The sequence below is a fragment of the Lissotriton vulgaris genome, chromosome 9 (assembly GCF_964263255.1).
Source record: "Lissotriton vulgaris chromosome 9, aLisVul1.2, whole genome shotgun sequence".
In the NCBI taxonomy this organism is placed as follows: Eukaryota; Metazoa; Chordata; class Amphibia; order Caudata; family Salamandridae; genus Lissotriton; species Lissotriton vulgaris.
The window spans coordinates 13,022,238-13,040,952 of NC_141697.1; the positions used below are offsets into that span (position 1 = coordinate 13,022,238).

Sequence of the window (18,715 nt, forward strand, 5' to 3'; positions counted from 1 at the left end):
TGAACCCCCAAAAAACTGAAATCATTCTTTTCACCCCGAAAAACAATACCCTACCCATCCAAATCTGGATCAATGATATCAAAGCTCTCAATTGCTCCCTCTCCACCTCTAACTCTGTTATATCCCTTGGCATCAGCATCGACCAGAATCTCAACCTCATCCCCCGCATTAATAATGCCGCCAAAAGCGCTCTTTTCACCCTTCTCCACCTCAAGAAAATCAAACCCTTCATTCCAGCTGATGATTTCAAAATCATTGTCCTCTCCAGGATTGACTATGCTAACGCCACCCTTGCCGGCACCCCTAAAACCCATTTTGCACCGATTAAATCTGTCCTCAATCTAGCTGCCCGACTTATCTTTGACTGTAAAAGATTTGACCACATATCGCCCGTCCTCAAAAATCTTAATTGGCTCCCAATTGAAGGAAGATCCTCTTACAAGACTGCCTGTATCACCCACAAAGCTCTTCATCAAAACACCCGCGCCTACCTTGCAACTAAACTAAAATAAGCAGGCTGCACCAGGCCCCTGAGAAGCACCGACTCCCTTCTCCTGATCCCACCCAGACTTAATTGTCAAAAAACTCAATCCTGTGCATTCTCTGGTAATGCTCCTACCATTTGGAACTCACTCCCCATAAACCTTCGCTGCAATCCCTCCTACTCTCTTTTCAAAAAAGAACTCAAACTTCTTCTCCACAACAAATATTGGGGTACCTAGCATGTCCACTCTCTCTACTCCTATACCCTCCCCCCACCCTGTCTGAAATCAACATCTTCTCCCCTGTTAACTGTTTCGCCTATTTTTAATTTGTACCTGTCTCTCACTCCCCCCCCCCTTATCATATACTTTTTGCAATACTGTATCCCGTTGCTAAGTCCGCATATATTGCTATTTTATCTTATTGTGTCTAACTCTGTTGTAAAGCGCTCTGATACTCCAGGGTCCAGCAAAGTTATATAAACCCCTTGAAATAAATAAAATAAATAAATACCTCCACCCCTCAGGTGGGGGAGGCGGGCAGAAGCACAACTCTCAGTCCCTACCATCTTGAAGATGGGGGACTCAGCCAACCAGGGACATGCTCATGCCCCCTCCCACTGGAGTGTGGCATAATAGTGGGTGCACCCACCCCAGGGAAGGGACTCATTGGTCCCTGCCTTTTACCTATCTGTAACACCCCTAAATTTTGTATTTAGGGGCACTCCTGAAACTTGCTTTCTCAGACAATAACCTGCAACAAGAAAAGAAGAAGAACCGAACAGCCATGCTGAAGCTAACAAGAGGAAGATGCACACTGACTTGGTCCCATCCCTCCCGGCCGGTCTCCACCCTGAACCTGGTCCTGTGAAATCCCGGTGTGCCCTGCAGCCAGCAACCTCGAAAACCCTAGAGGACCTGCCTGCCTACAAGCATGAAGACTTTGTCTCTTGTGACAACCAGAATTTTTTTACCTGCAACCTCTGGCTCAGGCCAGACACCGCAAATCTGACCCACTCTGTACCCGCCGTCCACGGCCGGAGCTCGAGTGGGCAAACACCACGAGGAGGTCACCCCGGCGATCCTGACCAAGATCCAGCGACCCCTCACCTGCCTCAAGCCTGCAGCCGACGCCTGCAGCCTAAATCCAGAAGGCCCCCCCCCTAACAGCGACCAGGAGCGTGTAAGAAGATCCGAACCCAAAAGGCACCGCCGCACCTGACGCCCCATGACGCCACAAAAGTGCTCTGGCTATATATAAGAAAGCTATCACCACACAAAAGAATCTTTTCTTCACTGGTCGTATTGAGCACGCCCAGAACTCAGCTAGGATGTTATTTCAGGTGGTGAACTCTCTGTCCTGTCCTCCAGCTGGCTCTACAATAGAGAACTCGCAGGAATTCTGTACCGCCCTAGCCACATTTTTTACTACTAAAGTAATGGATATTTACTCCACTTTTTCTAAAGAGCCGGTAGGAAGAACCGCTGATTTAACTAATCAACCAGCACTGAAGCACCCTTCTTTTACTCAGTTTCAGTCAGCTACTGAAGAACAGGTCAACGCACTTGTTGGCAAAATTAAATCAGGCTCTCCGTTGGACCCATGTCCTCCGACCATAATGAACCAATTACACAATGTGGTCACCCAGTCGCTGACCAACATATGCAACTCCATCTTTAGGACAGGTGTCTATCCACAGACCTGGAAGAAGGCTATTGTTAAACCTCTGATTAAGAAGCCATCTTTAGACCCTACCATCACTTCCAACTACAGGCCAATTGCCTGCCTTCCATTTCCTGCCAAAATAGTGGAGGCAATAATGAATAAACAGCTCTCTGAGTTTATTGAACAACATAAGCTCTTAGATGACACTCAGTTCGGGTTCCGGAAGGGACACGGAACTGAGACAGCATTGATAAAGGCCTCGGATGAAATTCGAGAGACCATGGATTCGGGAGGTGCTGCAGTGCTCATCTTATTGGACCTGTCAGCTGCTTTTGACACGGTCGACCACGTCATCTTGGTCGACCGTGTCGCAGCCCTTGGAATTAGTCATCTGGCTAAAGACCTTATAGCCTCCTTCCTTGTTAATCGCAAACAGGCAGTCAAACTGGGCAACTACTACTCGCCCACTTCTGAACTGCCCTGTGGAGTCCCTCAAGGATCCTCGCTAAGTCCCACGCTTTTTAATATCTATGTTGCGGACTTGGCGAGGGTTATTAAATCACATGGGATGCGATTAACTACCTACGCGGATGACACCCAGCTTGTGCTGGCGGTGCATAAGAACGGTCCAGTAGTAGCAGCTAAGTGTCAGGAGGGGTTACTGGATGTACAATCATGGATGCACAGTAACTGCCTGAAACTTAATGCAGAGAAAACCGAAGTTATGACTTTCGGTAAGATCTCCCCCGAATGGTCCCCAACTTGGTGGCCCAGTCAGATGGGCTCCCCCCCAATTCCAGCTGTCAAGGTTAGGAATTTGGGAGTGATCTTTGATAACAGGCTATCTTTTGGTTATCATGTCAACAAGGTGGTCTCTGCTGCATTCTTCGTGCTGAAGAAAATAAAAAAACTCATGCCATACCTACCCGCTTCGGCAGGGAAAACACTGATCACCACCTTAGTGTTTTCGAAGCTGGACTATGGAAATGCCCTCTTCCTTGGCACTCACAAATACATCCTGAACAAACTGCAGTCCGTGCAAAATGTGGCAGCACGGATTCTGCTTAATATTCCTTGGCGACACTCTACTTCAGCAGCCATACGCCATCTACATTGGCTAAGAGTGGAGAGCAGAATCAAATTCAAGGCTCTCTGCATCGCCTACAAGGCCATTCATCAGACTGGACCAAAGTTCTTAAAGGAAGCTTTTCAGGTGTACATACCTGGAAAGAATCTAAGATCAGCAGCAAGCCACCTATTGCATGTTCCCCGAACAAGAACGGCCACATGGGGAGATAGACGCTTCCTGGTAGCGACCCCCATACTGTGGAACACACTCCCCTTGTATATTAAAACAGCCCCAACACTCATTGCCTTCCGTAAGGCTCTGAAAACTTGGCTATTTAATCAATAAGTTCCTGTCCTGAATTTTGTGTATCCTAGAGCATCTCATTGCGCCTAGACACCCTAGGGTATTAGTTGCGCATTAAAAATCCCATAAATAAATAAATAAATAAATGGCCTTGTGTGGCCAAACTGATGGTGCCTAGCCAACCCCTAACTTCCCAACTTAGCTCTCGAAGTGGTGGTCACACCCAGAAGACTTTCGTCCCCAAGCCTGCAGTGCCTTTGCAAACCGGAGGTTGCCCATTGAAACCAACTGGGCGCCGGACGTCGAAACAGCACCCTGCACCTAGCCGCCCCGGTGCTGCTGAGGGTGCACCTTTGGTGCTAATTTGTTTCCCCATTTGCCCTGAGTTTGAATCCAGGAGCTTTTCTCCCAAAACCCAGTGGCTGCTTGCCAGCAGCCACCAACCGGAGGCCCCTTAACCCTCATTGAATAACATTGGGCATCAGCACTCTGCACTCGGCCGCACTAATGCCGCTGGGGGTGTAACAAGAGTGCATCCTTGACCCTGGGGGAACCCTTGTTCTAACCCCAGAAGCCCAACTCTAAAGACCAATTACTTACCTGGTAACCGTTAACTTAATTTCTCTCCGTAGGAATCCATTGACTGTTTGTCTCGGAAAAATGTTCTAAGTGTGGAGTTGAATTGTATGGAAACCAGAAAAATAACAATTGTGAAACACTGATTTTACTCACCTTTTCTCTAGGAAATGTCCCAGCGTGATATCTAGGCATATCACACGGAGTAGAAAAAGTAATCTCAAAAGTAACGCAAAAGTAAATTACCTGTAATTTTCATTGCAAAGCCGATACAAAGTATATGTACAGCATTTCACAGTATTGCATTACCAGTAATTCAAACTGTAACGATTTCAAAGTACATTTACAACTGCATTTCAAACTGTATATTTACTGCAAAGTATTTATCAACTTACCTGTGCCAGGCTTGCTTGGTTCTAGAAAAAAATATAACTTAAAATAATATTTTTATACAAAGCCAATTGGTCTGAAGTTCAGTCTTTGAGTGTGTTAAATCATTTGCTGATCGAGTGTGTACAACAAATGCTTAACAGTATCTTCTGATACTGCCTTACTGCTCGCCCACACTACCACAAATAGAGAGTGAGGAGCTATCTAACTTTACCTCTACCGACCTCTGGGGATCCTCTGGACTCTGTGCACACTATACCTCACTCCGGTATAGTATATACAGAGCCAGCTTCCTACAGATGCCTTGTCCCCAATTAAAATGGGAGTGCAGCATTTAACCTCGCTTGTCTTATGTCAAAGAAAGGAAGAAAGGGGCACTGGAACAAAATCTCTATCATCCCTGACTACCATAATGGGGTAGCAGGTATTGGAATTCAGGGGGGTGATTATGGTGGTTTTGCGGCTGATTCTTGTGGGAGATGTAATGGTAATTTGGAAGTTATAAAGGAGTTTAATAATATGCCTAGTTCTCCCTTGTTAAATCATTTTATTGAGGTACAGTGTAATGTAGCCCAAAGTAGAAATGTACCCGAAATTGTGAACTCTCCTTCAGTTTTTTAGATTTTTAGAAAAGGGGCTCATAGTATCTCAGTGGCTGTAGTTTTGCAAGATGCTCACCCTTCTGGTCAAAGTGTTTCAGGGTCCATCACAATGGTGATTCTTCTGGGAAGGGGGATCCTCAGGATTGCAATAAGGTAAAACGCCGGAAGTATTATGAAAAGTAAGTCAAAGAAACTCAGGTTCTCTAATGGTTTGGGAGAGCCCGTTTCCATCACCAAGTATCGAAAAGTAGAAAGGTCAGAGAATGCAGTTGTTCATCCAGGTTTGGAGTCTGATTAGGTCTCGGCTAGGCAGCGCACATGCGCTGTCTCTCCAAGAAATGTAGTAATCTATATGGGTGCAGAAACTTTGCCTATTGCCGGATAATATCCCCCGCTTGCCATTGGTTAACTTTTCTCTTTTTTTTGTTAGCCTGCTTACTATTGGGTTTTGATCCGATAAGTAACTTTTGTTTAAAATGGAACCAGCATAGCCTAACTACAATCTTGTCACTCCAATTGTTTTTTAAAAGAAATAGTATGTCAAGGTCGCTGTAACAATATTGTCAGCCGCTTCTCGGTTTTTCCTACAGACATCTTGCTTTACCTTGGGACTTAAACTGCTGCTTCCGCTGGAATAATCCAAGCATAGGAATCGCCATGCGTTCCAAATTTGCATGTATTCCCGGCACCTTTTAGCCGGTAATACAGGAATATTCTGGTGCCTTGCTCAATGGAATATGAATTGCTGCATTTTCCTTCAGTTAGACCTGCAGTCACACCGGCCAGTATAATTAGCTCCATGGCTGCTAAGGGTTTCCCCCCCCGGTGCTGGGATCCCAGATTTTCCATGCTCATGACGAGCTCAGCTCGTCATGAGTGCAGCTCCGCTGTGCCTCATGACGAGCTGAGCTCGTCATGAGCATGGAAGGAGTTAAAAGAATTGCTAAGTCAAAGCTAAGCCAATGATTTGGTTCCTTGAATCAAAACAGAAGCTGAGCCTCACACGTGCCTCACTCGGAATAAAACAAATATTATAAGAAATGAAACATGGTTGCGACTGTGCTGAAGAAACGCCAGGATATTCTCCCGAGTTCGGCTGGTTTGTATTCATGGGCAGAGCGCTCAGTTCTCGAGCTCCCCCGGCCCATGTTTTCATTGGCTTTGCCCTGGCGTGCATTACTCTGTCAGCGCAGCATGCGTGCCCCCGTTAGAATACTGATGGGGGTTTACTCGGATGGAGACAGGCTCCCCGAGCCCTTCCTCAAACATGGACGTGCGGCGCGCCTGACACAGACAGGAAGCTACCTCCCCCTCCAGCATAGTTTTGATGACATTTGGCTCGTGTGACCGGCCTATTGAAAATTTGTGCCTCAGTAATCGAGAGGGTGGCTTTTATATGGCTCGCGGTAGTGATACACATTCTGGACTGGCACATCAAAGCATGTCACAGATCGTTTCCATGCCCTCACAAGATCACCTAATTTAAACAGATGGATACCAGCTGACTCTATGCTACCTGGACCGCCCTTGGGGTTTCCTATGCAAATCATTGTAACGTGGAACTTAGGTGCAGTTTTATTAATTGAGGTGGATCCGGACTACAGCTCCCAAACGGCTCTTGGTTGTTTATAAAAGGTTTGCTATATGGTGTCTCAGTGAGCAGAATGGAGCAATTTGTAACTCTAGAATACCATAGAAATAGTAAAAATGTGTTATTCATGCTTTTGTCCTTTGGAGAGATCTCCCAATATTACTGAATTATCTAACACTCATTGGTGCCAAATTCAATCTGATAAAGTAATACCTCATCTGGTAAATACCGCACACACTGTGCCAGCATTTACCATGTGTAATATTACCGAGTACGAAATGAGTGCACATAATTGTGTTCATTTTAAAATCAGACCTTAAATGTTGTGTTAAAACTCAACACAGTTGACATTGTGGCACAAAGCTGTACCGCCTGATTTTAAAGTAAATGATGATAAGAGACTTAAAGTTGTCTCCGATTTCCATTTCTAAACTGGTAACTTTAGGAGTGAACCCTCGGAGACAAAAAGCAAGTAAGGGAACCACTGTTCATGTGCAAAACCAGAAATTGTGGCCCCGTGACGCTACTTCCAGCAGCAAGCCACGTGTTTGGTGATAGGTCTGCTTTCTCTTCACAGCAGCAATGTGGCATAAAGGCCAGAGCTGCCGACGTAGGAGCTGGGGCAACAGGTTGGCTTAACATCCTGTGATTCTGGGCAAATCATTTAATCTCCCCGGGCCTACCAAATGAATGTGTCCTTGTGTAACGTAACTGGTGCTTATGTAAATTGCTCCAATAACTTTGGGTCGAGTTTGCGTTTGGGTGCTGAAGATTGGACTAGTTGGGGGCATGATTGTTGTTTTCCACAAAGGGTAGTTCTACTTCGCAGTAAGTAAACGAGCATTTGCAATGCAATGTCTCGCATTTGTGAGAGTATGAGCTATTGACATTGTAAATACCAATACCTTTTATTTGTGTAGTTTAAAAAACCTGCAAGAAGTGCGTAAACATGCACTTTGTACTTGCAGTCATTGCTTACGAGAACCAACTCTAGCAGTAACCAGGCCTCTTTTACTGCCTGCCTTCTTTTCGTAAGCAAGAACTATAAGTACAAGGAGCGTGTTAAAGCACCGCATGCAGCTTTTCCAAACACATTCATAAAAGGCATTGTCATTTACAATGGCAATACCTCCAACTCTCTCAAATGCGAGACCTATTACATTGCAAATGCTTGTTTTTTTAAATAATGAGTGCGCCCGCCTCTTCTTTTATATCAGAATTACCAATTCAAGATCGGAACTAAGGCTATGAGAGCAATGGTCCATATTAATGGGGGTGCAGTGAATGGCTTTATTGTGAACAATGAGGCCTGGGATCAGCTTATAGAACAAACGATAACTATCGAAGAAGGCTGTGGACAGACCCTCAGTAGCTCCCCCTAGAGAAGAACCTTCTCTCTTGGATTCAACGCCCAAACTTGAGAGGAGTCTTAATGGGAAGGCTTCCCCTTTCATTCCATTGGCACAGCTGCTTAATCAAAGGGCTCCCCATTAATATGGGCCATTGCTTCATATCCTTAGTTCCGATCTTGAATTGGTCATTCTGATATAAAAGAAGAGGCGGGCCCACTGTTTCCTTCAAAAAAATCTGACTCCAAACCTGGATGAGCAACTGCATTCATAACAATCTTGGCAAAGGATTTGGCATTGACATTTTATCAAATACACTGAATTGTGTGTCCTTGTTTGATGGAGACTGGGCCCACGAAATAAAAGTTACAATTTGCAGTTCCAACTAGAGGTTGAGAATCGATGTTAGGTGTCTAGCAGGGAAATTGATTGGTTGTATGTAGATCCCCTCACTACTCTTCCAAGTTCTAGGGTCACCTTCAGCTCTAGGATTGTTGTAATGCTAATCCTGGCTAATGTGGACCACTTTTGGAGACAGGGGATTGATGCTTTCCCGCTTGAACTAACTTCAGACTCTAAGCGTGCTGATCCCACATGGAGCATCCAGGAGCTTTCCCAAGATGGAAGTTCAAGTAGGAGGGCAGTAACTTTGGAGAAGATTACAATCTCATTTGGTAAAGATACAGGGAGGAGAGTGGTAAACATTGCAGGATATGAGGTCTGAAGATGGAGATGAGGTAGCATCATGGCGCTGGGTAGCGGGCACACTAAGTGCTTCAAAAAACATAAAACTTCCACTGCAGCAGAGGCAGCACTCCAGGAATACATTATTCCCTGGAACATGGCAGGCCTGGGACACTTCAAGTCCAACTTAAAATTTGAATGTGGTTTTGCCGATCAATAATCTGTCTACAGGAAACTTGCTCTGATTTTATTCATGAAAACTATATTGTCTATTCTTGTGCAGGACAATCTCGGATAAAAGGCCATGCTAGTGTAGGCAGAGTAACATCCATTGGAATCCAACCCAAAGGAGTTTGCTGCAAGTGAGCTTTGTGTAATATGGATGGAAGACTTCATACGTCTTTCCTTTTGGTAAATGTGTATCCCCCACCCCCGGGGGTCTTGCGACACCTTTATTGAGCCCATGTTGTCTTTTGTGCACTATATTAGTGTTTTGGAAGAATGTACATTGATGATCATTGTGGCAGATTTTATGCAAACATTAAGGGCTGCCCCTCGTGACTTTTGGAAACCACAGAGCTGGAAGAAGTGTGCAACAATCCAGAAACTCTTTTGCCTGGTGATATCAGATGAGACAGGAGGGGTCTTAGCCTTTTGGATTGCCTGCGATCTAATGACCTCATGGCTCTGAACGGTAGGTCTCTGGAGGGCTCGCCAGCCTCTTTTACCGTTCATTCCTCTCGGAGTCTGTCATTAATAGAGTGTATGGTGGTGTCTTAACAAATGTTCGGTGCTTTCTCCCATCTTGAGGTATTGAGCACGGATCTAAGCGATCGCAGTATTCTTCCAGTGTCCTTCGATCTGGAGCTGAAGCATTTGACAGCTGGAACTCAGGACAGGGCTCCACTGTTTGCAGTAAACCCAACGGGCGTACCTTCAGGTCACAATGTATTATGATGAAGCTGCTGCTTATGTTAAAAGTGCCCTCTGTTGTTTTCTCACAGAACCCTATTGTTTGCCTTGAAGTGCAGCTGTACCTGTTTTGATCATGTGAGAGAAAAAGTACTGCTAGTGATAAACCCCCTGTACATTTCTCTTAGGAGACAGAGAAGGTAAACCTTGATATGAACTCACTAGTAAGAAAACCGTTCAAGCAGTCGTTGCCATCGAGGCAAGGGACATTCATCGACTGAAGCGGGTGAGAACTAGACTGAAGGGATCTAAACGGAGGAGGACCAGAAATGGATCAAGTTGAGAGAAGCCGCTTTCTCTGGCGACTCGCACTAATACTGGTCAATGATAGCAGAATATTGTGACACTAGAATTAGGACAGAGACCATTTCAATTTCTGATGCAGAATGGTCCCGCTATATCTCGCAGTTATATGCCATCAATCCCAATTGTGGGAGGTTGTTGGAGTTGAGGGAGGAGCCTCCTTCTTCGGGCGATTATGGCCAACCCTCTTGTGAGGAGATAGAGGGTTTTATTGAAGGTGCAAGATTTTCTGGGGCAATGGGCCTGGATGAACAACTGATATCTGTCATCAAACAAGAAGTCTATGCCTGGGCCTCGCTTCTGTTTCCGGTGCTCCAACATTGGTATCAGTATGGGGTGATTCCGTTGTCCTGGAAAGGTAGGGTAGCTGTGACCCAGTATAAAAAGGGTCCGAATACCTCCCCTTCTAGGTTCAGGCAGGTTGCGTTGTTGGACGCAATCAGCAAATTGTTTACCAAGAGCATTCTCCAGGATTGTACATTTGGGGCCCGATGTAGGTAAATACGATTTACCGACTCTTAAATACCGAATTATACCGATTCATTATTTAAGAGTCAGTAAATCGGCAGGGGGCAGATGTAGGTAATTCTCAATTACGAATTACCGAATCGGTAGGATTCGGTATTTACCGATTCGGTAAATACCGAATCGGTAGGATTCGGTATTTACCGATTCGGTAAATACCGAATCGGTATTGCCCATTGATTCCTATGGGCCTTGAAGCCCATAGGAATCAATGGGCAATACCGATTCGGTATTTACCGAATCAGTAAATACCGAATCCTGCAAGGGTGCAGGGGGTGTCACTTTGACACACTCTAGCACCCCCAATACTGGCTTGTCTGCCATGTGGCACACATTCATGCCCTAAGGGCATGTCTGTGTGTCACATGGCACAGGTGTACATGCACAGATGTGCATGTACACCTGAATTCGGTATTTTACCACCCAATTGGATTGGGTGGTAAAATACCGAATTCTGAAGGCCTGTAGCACTGTAAACAGTGCTACCTACATCAGGAATTTTCCGAATCGGTAAAATTACTGATTCGGTATTTTACAGAATCGGTAAATTTACCTAATCGGTAAATTTACCAATTCTGTCAAATATAGCCCCCAACATCTCAATCACCAAATACCGGTCGGTAACGGCCAAATGCGGCCGTTACAGACCGTTATTTGGTGACCTACATCGGGCCCTTGGTAACAATCTTGTTCCTGCAGAGCAAGCTGGCTTTCGTAAGAATTGAGGAACTTTAGGCAATATTACGGCCCTACAAACACTGATATATAAGTATCCTGTGGGCAAGGGAGTGGCCTTATAGTCTGCCTTCATTGATTTCTCCACAGCGTTCGATAGGGTTGACCATTGTTGGTATTGTGGATCCCCATGCGCTTAGGTTCTTGGTCACTTTGCACTCCTCCACTTGATCCCAGATTTTGATGGGAGGGAATCATGGGAGGGAATCATGGCACCTCGAACAAAGTTGAGACGCACAATGGTCTGACACAGGGGTGCTTACTTGCGCCCTTCTTTGCTCCCTCTACAACCATGATCTACCTTGTAGAGTCAGACAGTGTAAGCGGGATATGTCTAAACTAGGAGTAATGAGTATTGGATGTTTGCTCTACGCTGTCATGCTGGATTTAACTCCGATAGGGCTACAGTGGCGTCTCTTCGAGTTGGGAAATTTGGGAAACAAAGTTTAACACGCAACAGACACAACGCAGTACTTTACAAAGCAGCTGTTACAATGACCGCGTTGTGACCACGTGTATCATTACAAAGCAAGTCGTTTCAACAACTTGCTCTAGGGGCCTGCAACACCAGGGAATGTGTTGGATGTTAAACCCAACACCTTCCATGCTGTTGCGCAAACTGGAGGAGGAATATAATTAATACTATTCCTAAATCCAGCACCCCCCAGAGCAAGTCGTTGTAACGACCGCGTTGTTAACTACCCCGTTGTAGAAGCACACGTTGTAACATGTTACATTCTGGAAATTATGCTGATGAGCATTGTTTTTAAATAAATATCCTATTTTTTAGGTCGAGGGGGTGCAGAGTTAGGAAAGATCTGTACTGGTCCCTGGAGAAAGACAACTTGGAAGTCGTAAAGCTGTATCCATACCTAAGTAGAATATTTTCCAGTGTCTGCCTAAATAATGATCACATTAGTCAATGCAGAAGTAAGACTTTATCTCAAGCTTCTGCAATCGGCAGAGTATATAACTGTTGTTGGAAAAGGCATTTTCCCCATTTACTGGCAGTCTATAGGATTACAATTCTGCCTTCATTGAGCTATGTCTGTGAATTAATGGAAGAGCAGCAATGGTCCTTTATTGAGAAATTTGAAGGGTAAATTAGGCACCAAATGTGTATTCTAAACTCGTTGGCCACTCCATCAGCTCTCCAGCTTGAATTTGGGCTCCTCTCTACGAATGTGTTTGCTACGGCTGCTGTCTTAAGGTGGGGGAATAATCTACTGGATGGCGACCCTGGGTCCAATCGAGCACCATTGAAACATGAAATATGTTATTGTTTGAAGGGAAGAAGTTCCCTCTTTTCAATTACATGAAAGCTTTGGATATGTTTCAAATTGGTCAGAGTGTGATGGCTTCCCGAAGCTTACCTTAAAAAACCTGATAAAAAAATCAGTCGGTGAAGTAAGCCAGAAAAGGGATATAGCGTTGTGTGCTCAGTATGCCCGAAATGAAATAATATTGGAGGCATATGAAAAAACACACAACCGTATGTACTATGGAACCTCTCCCATGGTCTGCAAAGAACTATTGTTACTAATGTTGAATCTGCTCCTGTTCCAAATTATCACTGGATACTTGGAAGGATTACCAAAGGAGGAGAGGGTTTGTGGCCTCTCTGAGAATTGGGTTCAAGATTTAGATCATGTGCTTTTTGTATGTCCTCTTCTTCATTCATTGCGGCGCCAATTGTTCAGACTAATGTTTTTAAAGTAAAAAATAAGCACGATAGTGGAGGCCTGGAAATGTTTATTTGCACCACCATCAGAAATAGTTCGTGCAATTTAAAAAAACATTTTTTTTTTTTAAATTGAATCTTTTCTAGAATCATCAGAATTTTTTAAAGTTTTATAGTACTTGCACTCACACAGGAATTTGTGGAATTGGGTAAGCCAGGTTCCCTACATTTTAGGACAGCATGAAATAGATTTTTTGTATTAATTCTCAGCTTATAATGATGGATGTAACGAGCCAACTAGAAGTACTATATTAGTGTTGTACTTTCAAACATTGTGCATTACTTGCCTGTTGTATATATTAGGCCTGCCTAGTATTGTGACTAAGGGCCAGATGTAGGAAGCCTAATTCCGGTCAGTAACAGCCAAAATTACCGAATTTTAGTTGTTACCGACCAGAATTAGGCTTTTCAGATTTAGGTTGCCAAATAGTAGGATTTGGTAATTTACCAAATCGGTAATTTAAGGAATCGGTAAATTACCGAATTCTTAACATACCGATTCAGTAAATTACCGAATCCTTAATGTCAATCAATCAATAAATTAATAGAGCGCGCTACTCACCCGTGAGGGTCTCAAGGCGCTGGAGGGGGAGGGGGGCGGGTGTCACTATTGCTCGAAGAACCAGGTCTTGAGGTGTTTCCTGAAGGTGAGATGGTCCTCGGTCAGTAGTAGGTGTGTGGGGAGGGAGTTCCATGTTTTGGCTACCAGGTAGGAGAACGATCTTCCTTCCTTCCTCTGCCTCCAGGCCCATAAGAATGAATGTGAATTACAGAATCGGTAAATACCGATTCGGTAAATACCGAATCGTACCGATTCGGTAATACTTACCAAATTTTTATCTACATTGCATTTACCGATTATAAAATACCGAATCGGTAAAATTTGGTATTTTAGAATCGGTACATTTTCATTACCTACATCTAGCCCAAAATGCTTTATTGGTGGTTTTGTCCTGTGCAGGAGACCAACATCTACCGATTCGGTATTTACAGAATCGGTAATTCCCATTCATTCCTATGGGCCTCCAGGCCCATAGGAATGAATGGGAATTACTGAATCGATATTTACCGATTCGGTAAATACCGATTCTTAATTACCGAATCGAAATTCGGTATTTAAGAATAGGTAAATTGAGATTACCTACATCTGGCCCATAATGTTTAAATAAATTGCCAGCGATTTCACACTTTTGTTCTGTATGGGATCTTGGAGTATAGTTGTACGTTCATTGCTTTTTATTTTTGCACTTCAGAGCTTCATGTATTGCATATCGTATGTATTGTTCCTTTTTAAAAGAAAAGGTTTTTCATTGTATTTTATGTGGACCTCTTTGAGTTCCAAATCATAATAAGCATATCTCGAAATCTTGCCTAGAATCTTCTGACAGGATGTAAGATCGGAGACTCCTCACACCCCCAACAACATCGCCGGGACATGATTCGCTATGGGCATTGCAATGCCTCTTTCAAGTCGTGTTTGAACCCCCTCCCAAAATGATCGGATCATGGGGCAGTTCCACAGTGTGTGAAGAAAGAACCCCTGCCGGCCATATTCACGTAGGCTTGCATCATCTGCGACTCTACCTATCTTATGCAAGAGAATCCTAGTATATGTTCCGTGGAGAATTGTAAATTGAATAAGACAAAACCTTATAGCTATGGTCATCTCTCTGGGAAACTGCATTGCTTCCTGTCACTCATCATCCCCCAGCTCCCCCACATCCACCTCCATTTTTGTCTTAAGTGCTTTAATTCCCCTCTCCCCATGAGTAGTTCATAGATGATATCTAGGTAATGGAAAGCGTTTTGGCCATCAAATGACTATCCAGTACTCGTCTCTCAAGGAGGGACTTCGATAGTTTCCTCTTCCGGGCCTATTCAAGCCTGCAAGGCGTGTCTCAGTACATAATATTTTTAGAATTACGTGGCTGTCTTTTCATATTCCTTTCCCAGGGGAGCAAACAGGACCATGCTATAGGGGTCACACACATCCTCCAGCGTAGAAAGGCTGATAAGATCCCACTTTCTAAATCCCTGCAGACATGAAACCGTCCCACACCTCGTACCTAGCCAGAAAGGGGTTTTGGACGTTAATCTCTTTCCCTCTGTAGGGTACAGCAAACAGAGAGCACCATGGTAGTCGCTACTGGTGCATTTGGGCTGATCCTGCCGCCATATCGCAGATGAAGACAGACTTTGCCACCTGGGCTTCATGATCACGCAGGAAGGCCAGATCCTCCGATGTCACACGCGCCCCCTCACTCTCAATACTGACTTAAGGGGCTTCATAATACTTCAGCTCTCAAACGATCTGCCGGTCTCGCCAGCTGGATACCGTTGGGCATTAGAAATAACATTGAACATATACTCACTGTAAAAATGAGAGGCAACTGCCAGTACAATGCATTACAAGTCGAAGAGCTTCTGGAACCTTAAAGGGACAGGACTCACTTTCGATTTCCAATGTAAGCCTATCCACTGCACTGTGGTCTATCTTAGGCAAGGTTTAGACCTGTGTGTACCTCAGAAGCAGACATGCAGCCTTGAAAGGAGTTCTTAGGACCAAGCCAGTCCCCATTTCAGAAAACTTCCAGCCTTACATATTTTTTCAGAAAGTTTTATATAGTGCAAACATGACCAGCGAGGGTATCCGAGAGCTTTACAGTTTATGCAGCAATAAATGTACAAGCAATCAAAACAGAATCAACAAAGCGGAAAATTCGCAGTTTTATAATGTCCAACATTCAAGTGAGTCAGGCAGCTGGGCCACAAAACAACGGCTATGGCCCAGAATCCAATGGAGAAGCCATATTGAGGCCGACATTCCTTCATCAGGAGTCCTTTGACTTCTTTTAGGAAGAGGACAGTGGAAGGGTCACCCTGACTTCGGGGGGAAGGGAGTTCTAGATCCTTGGCGCCACACCTGAAAAGGCTCGGTTATAGGTCTTTTTTCCTTTAACTTTTGTGGTTTGAGCTAAAGGGTGCTGGCGCTTCTGGAGGCTCTCGAATCACACGAGAGCTCCAGTTTCTGAGCGAGGTACAGCGGGATCTTGAAGTGGATGGCTCCGTGTGTCATGCATGCCATTATTAACTGTATCTGAGCTTCATATGGAAGCCAAGTCAGGGCCAGTAAGTCCAGAGAAATATGGTTGTATTTTTTGTGCTAGTTATGAGCCTGGCAGCAGAAGTGAGGGCCACCCTAAGAGGAGCTGTCCTCACACTAGGCAGGCCGCAAAGCGTTGCGCTACCATAGTCCAGCTTTGCGATCACTAATGTTTGCACTGCAACCTTTAGGTCATGAACAAGGAGAAAGGGTTTAAGCTTCCTTAAGATGCTGAGTTGGAAGTTCGCTCCTTTGTTGAGGAAACTGATATGCCTCTGAATGTTCAGACTTTTGTCTGATATAAAGCCCAGTGAGGATGCATAATCAACAAGGTGAGGTCTACAGTTAAGAACAGAAAGCTGATTCAGTCATTGGTCCATGTCCTGAGATTGTTTGTGGGGTGAGATTAAGAGGAATTCCATGATTAGAGCATTTAGTTTTGGGTGGTTATGTGTCAGCAGCTTTTTGTTTCCTGCAGGACTAAGTTGAGGGACTGGATGTCCTCGAAGATAGGCTTCTGAACGACATATGGATACTTGTACTCTGCGGTTTCAATTCTACGGACAGATATTTTAAACAGAAGTGCTTGGGAGTCTGCACATGCAGCTGGGAACTATTCTTGCTTTACTGACTATCGATGTATGTTTATGTCGGTTTATATAGCGCCAAGTCACCGACAGGTCTCAGGGCGCTTTTGACCGCAATGACATCACAGCTCGGGCAGCAACAGGAGGCGAGCTAGGTCTATACTGAGCTCAACGCTGTTCTAAATAGGGTTGTCTTTAGGGCTTTCCTAAAGTGAAACAGGTTTCCTTCCTTGCGAAGAGCTTCCGGCAGCTCATTCCACATTTTGGGCAATAGGACCGAAAAGGATCCCCCTCCTTTTGTTGCTAGCCTGAACCGAGGACATACAATCCTATATGCTAGGATGCAGATATCAGTTCTCATATAAGTGACCCTGAAAGTCCTGATGAACCTAAAATAAACAGTGGCATTGGTGCATGGATTTTGTCATGAGTACCTGAGGTGCTGAAGTCTTGCAGTGCCCTCTGGGGGTGAGTCTTGCGCAGCAAACATCCCCTGTAATAGAAGGTTAACCAGTTTATGGGGTCCAGGTGAATGGCAGCACAGAAGTCCTCCACAGCTTCTACATAGCGTGATTGCTTCATGCAGGCTCTGCCTCGGTACATCCTGTTGAGAGAAAGAGACAAGTGTCACAGGCTGAGTTGAATAACACTCACATGAAAAGGGTCCTATGTCCACACCTTTCCTGAATCACCCATCTAATGTGCACAATCTACTATCCTCTCCCAACCCCTTATCTAATGTACACGATCTACTATCATCTCCCAACCCCTCATCTAATGTACACAATCTACTATCATCTCCCAACCCCTCATCTAATGTACACAATCTACTATCCTCTCCCAACCCCTCACCTAATGTCCACAATCTACTATGCTCTCCCAACCCCTCATCTAATGTACACAATCTACTATCATCTCCCAACCCCTCATCTAATGTACACGATCTACCATCATCTCCCAAGCCCTCATCTAATGTACAGAATCTACTATCCTCTCCCAACCCCTCATCTAATGTACACAATCTACTATCATCTCCCAACCCCTCATCTAATGTACACAATCTACTATCCTCTCTCAACCCCTGGTCTAATGTACACAATCTACTATCCTCTCCCAACCCCTCATCTAATGTACACAATCTACTATCCTCTCTCAACGCCTCATCTAATGTACACAATCTACTATCCTCTCTCAACGCCTCATCTAATGTACATGGTCTACTATCCTCTCCCAACCCCTCATCTAATGTACACGGTCTACTATCCTCTCCCAAACCCTCATCTAATGTACACAATCTACTATACTCTCTCAACCCCTGGTCTAATGTACGCAATATACTATCCTCTCTCAACCCCTCATCTAATGTACACAATATACTACCCTTTCTCAACCCCTCATCTAATGTACACAATCTACTATCCTCTCTCAACCCCTCCTCTAATCTACACAATCTACTATCCTCTCTCAAACCCTGGTCTAATGTACACAATCTACTATCCTCTCTCAACCCCTGGTCTAATGCACACAATCTACTATCCTCTCTCAACCCCTCATCTAATGTACACAATCTACTATCCTCTCTCAACCCCTCATCTAATGTACCCAATCTACTATCCTCTCTCAACCCCTCATCTAATGTACACAATCTACTATCCTCTCTCAACCCCTCATCTAATGTACACAATCTACTATCCTCTCTCAACCCCTGGTCTAATGTACACAATCTAGTATCCTCTCTCAACCCCTGGTCTAATGTACACAATCTACTATCCTCTCTCAACCCATCATCTAATGTACACAATCTACTATCCTCTCTCAACCCCTCATCTAATGTACACAATCTACTGTCCTCTCTCAACCCCTCATCTAATGTATACAATCTACTATCCTCTCTTAACCCCTCATCTAATGTACACAATCTACTGTCCTCGACCAACCTCTCATCTAATGTACACAATCTATTATCCTCGACCAACCCCTCATCTAGTGTACACAATCTACTATCCTCTCTCAACCCCTCATCTAATGTACACAATC

At 44.5% G+C, this 18,715-nt stretch overlaps 1 protein-coding gene across 1 annotated transcript in view; it reads right to left on the minus strand.

Moving 5' to 3' along the window:
* TTC6 (tetratricopeptide repeat domain 6) overlaps positions 1 to 18,715 on the minus strand; it is a 1,229,706-nt gene that overhangs the window by 762,761 nt on the left and 448,230 nt on the right. The window contains exon 15 of the mRNA XM_086936916.1: positions 17,113 to 17,282. Within this exon, the coding sequence (XP_086793042.1) occupies positions 17,113 to 17,282 (170 nt within the window). The remainder of the gene's footprint in view (positions 1 to 17,112; positions 17,283 to 18,715) is intronic.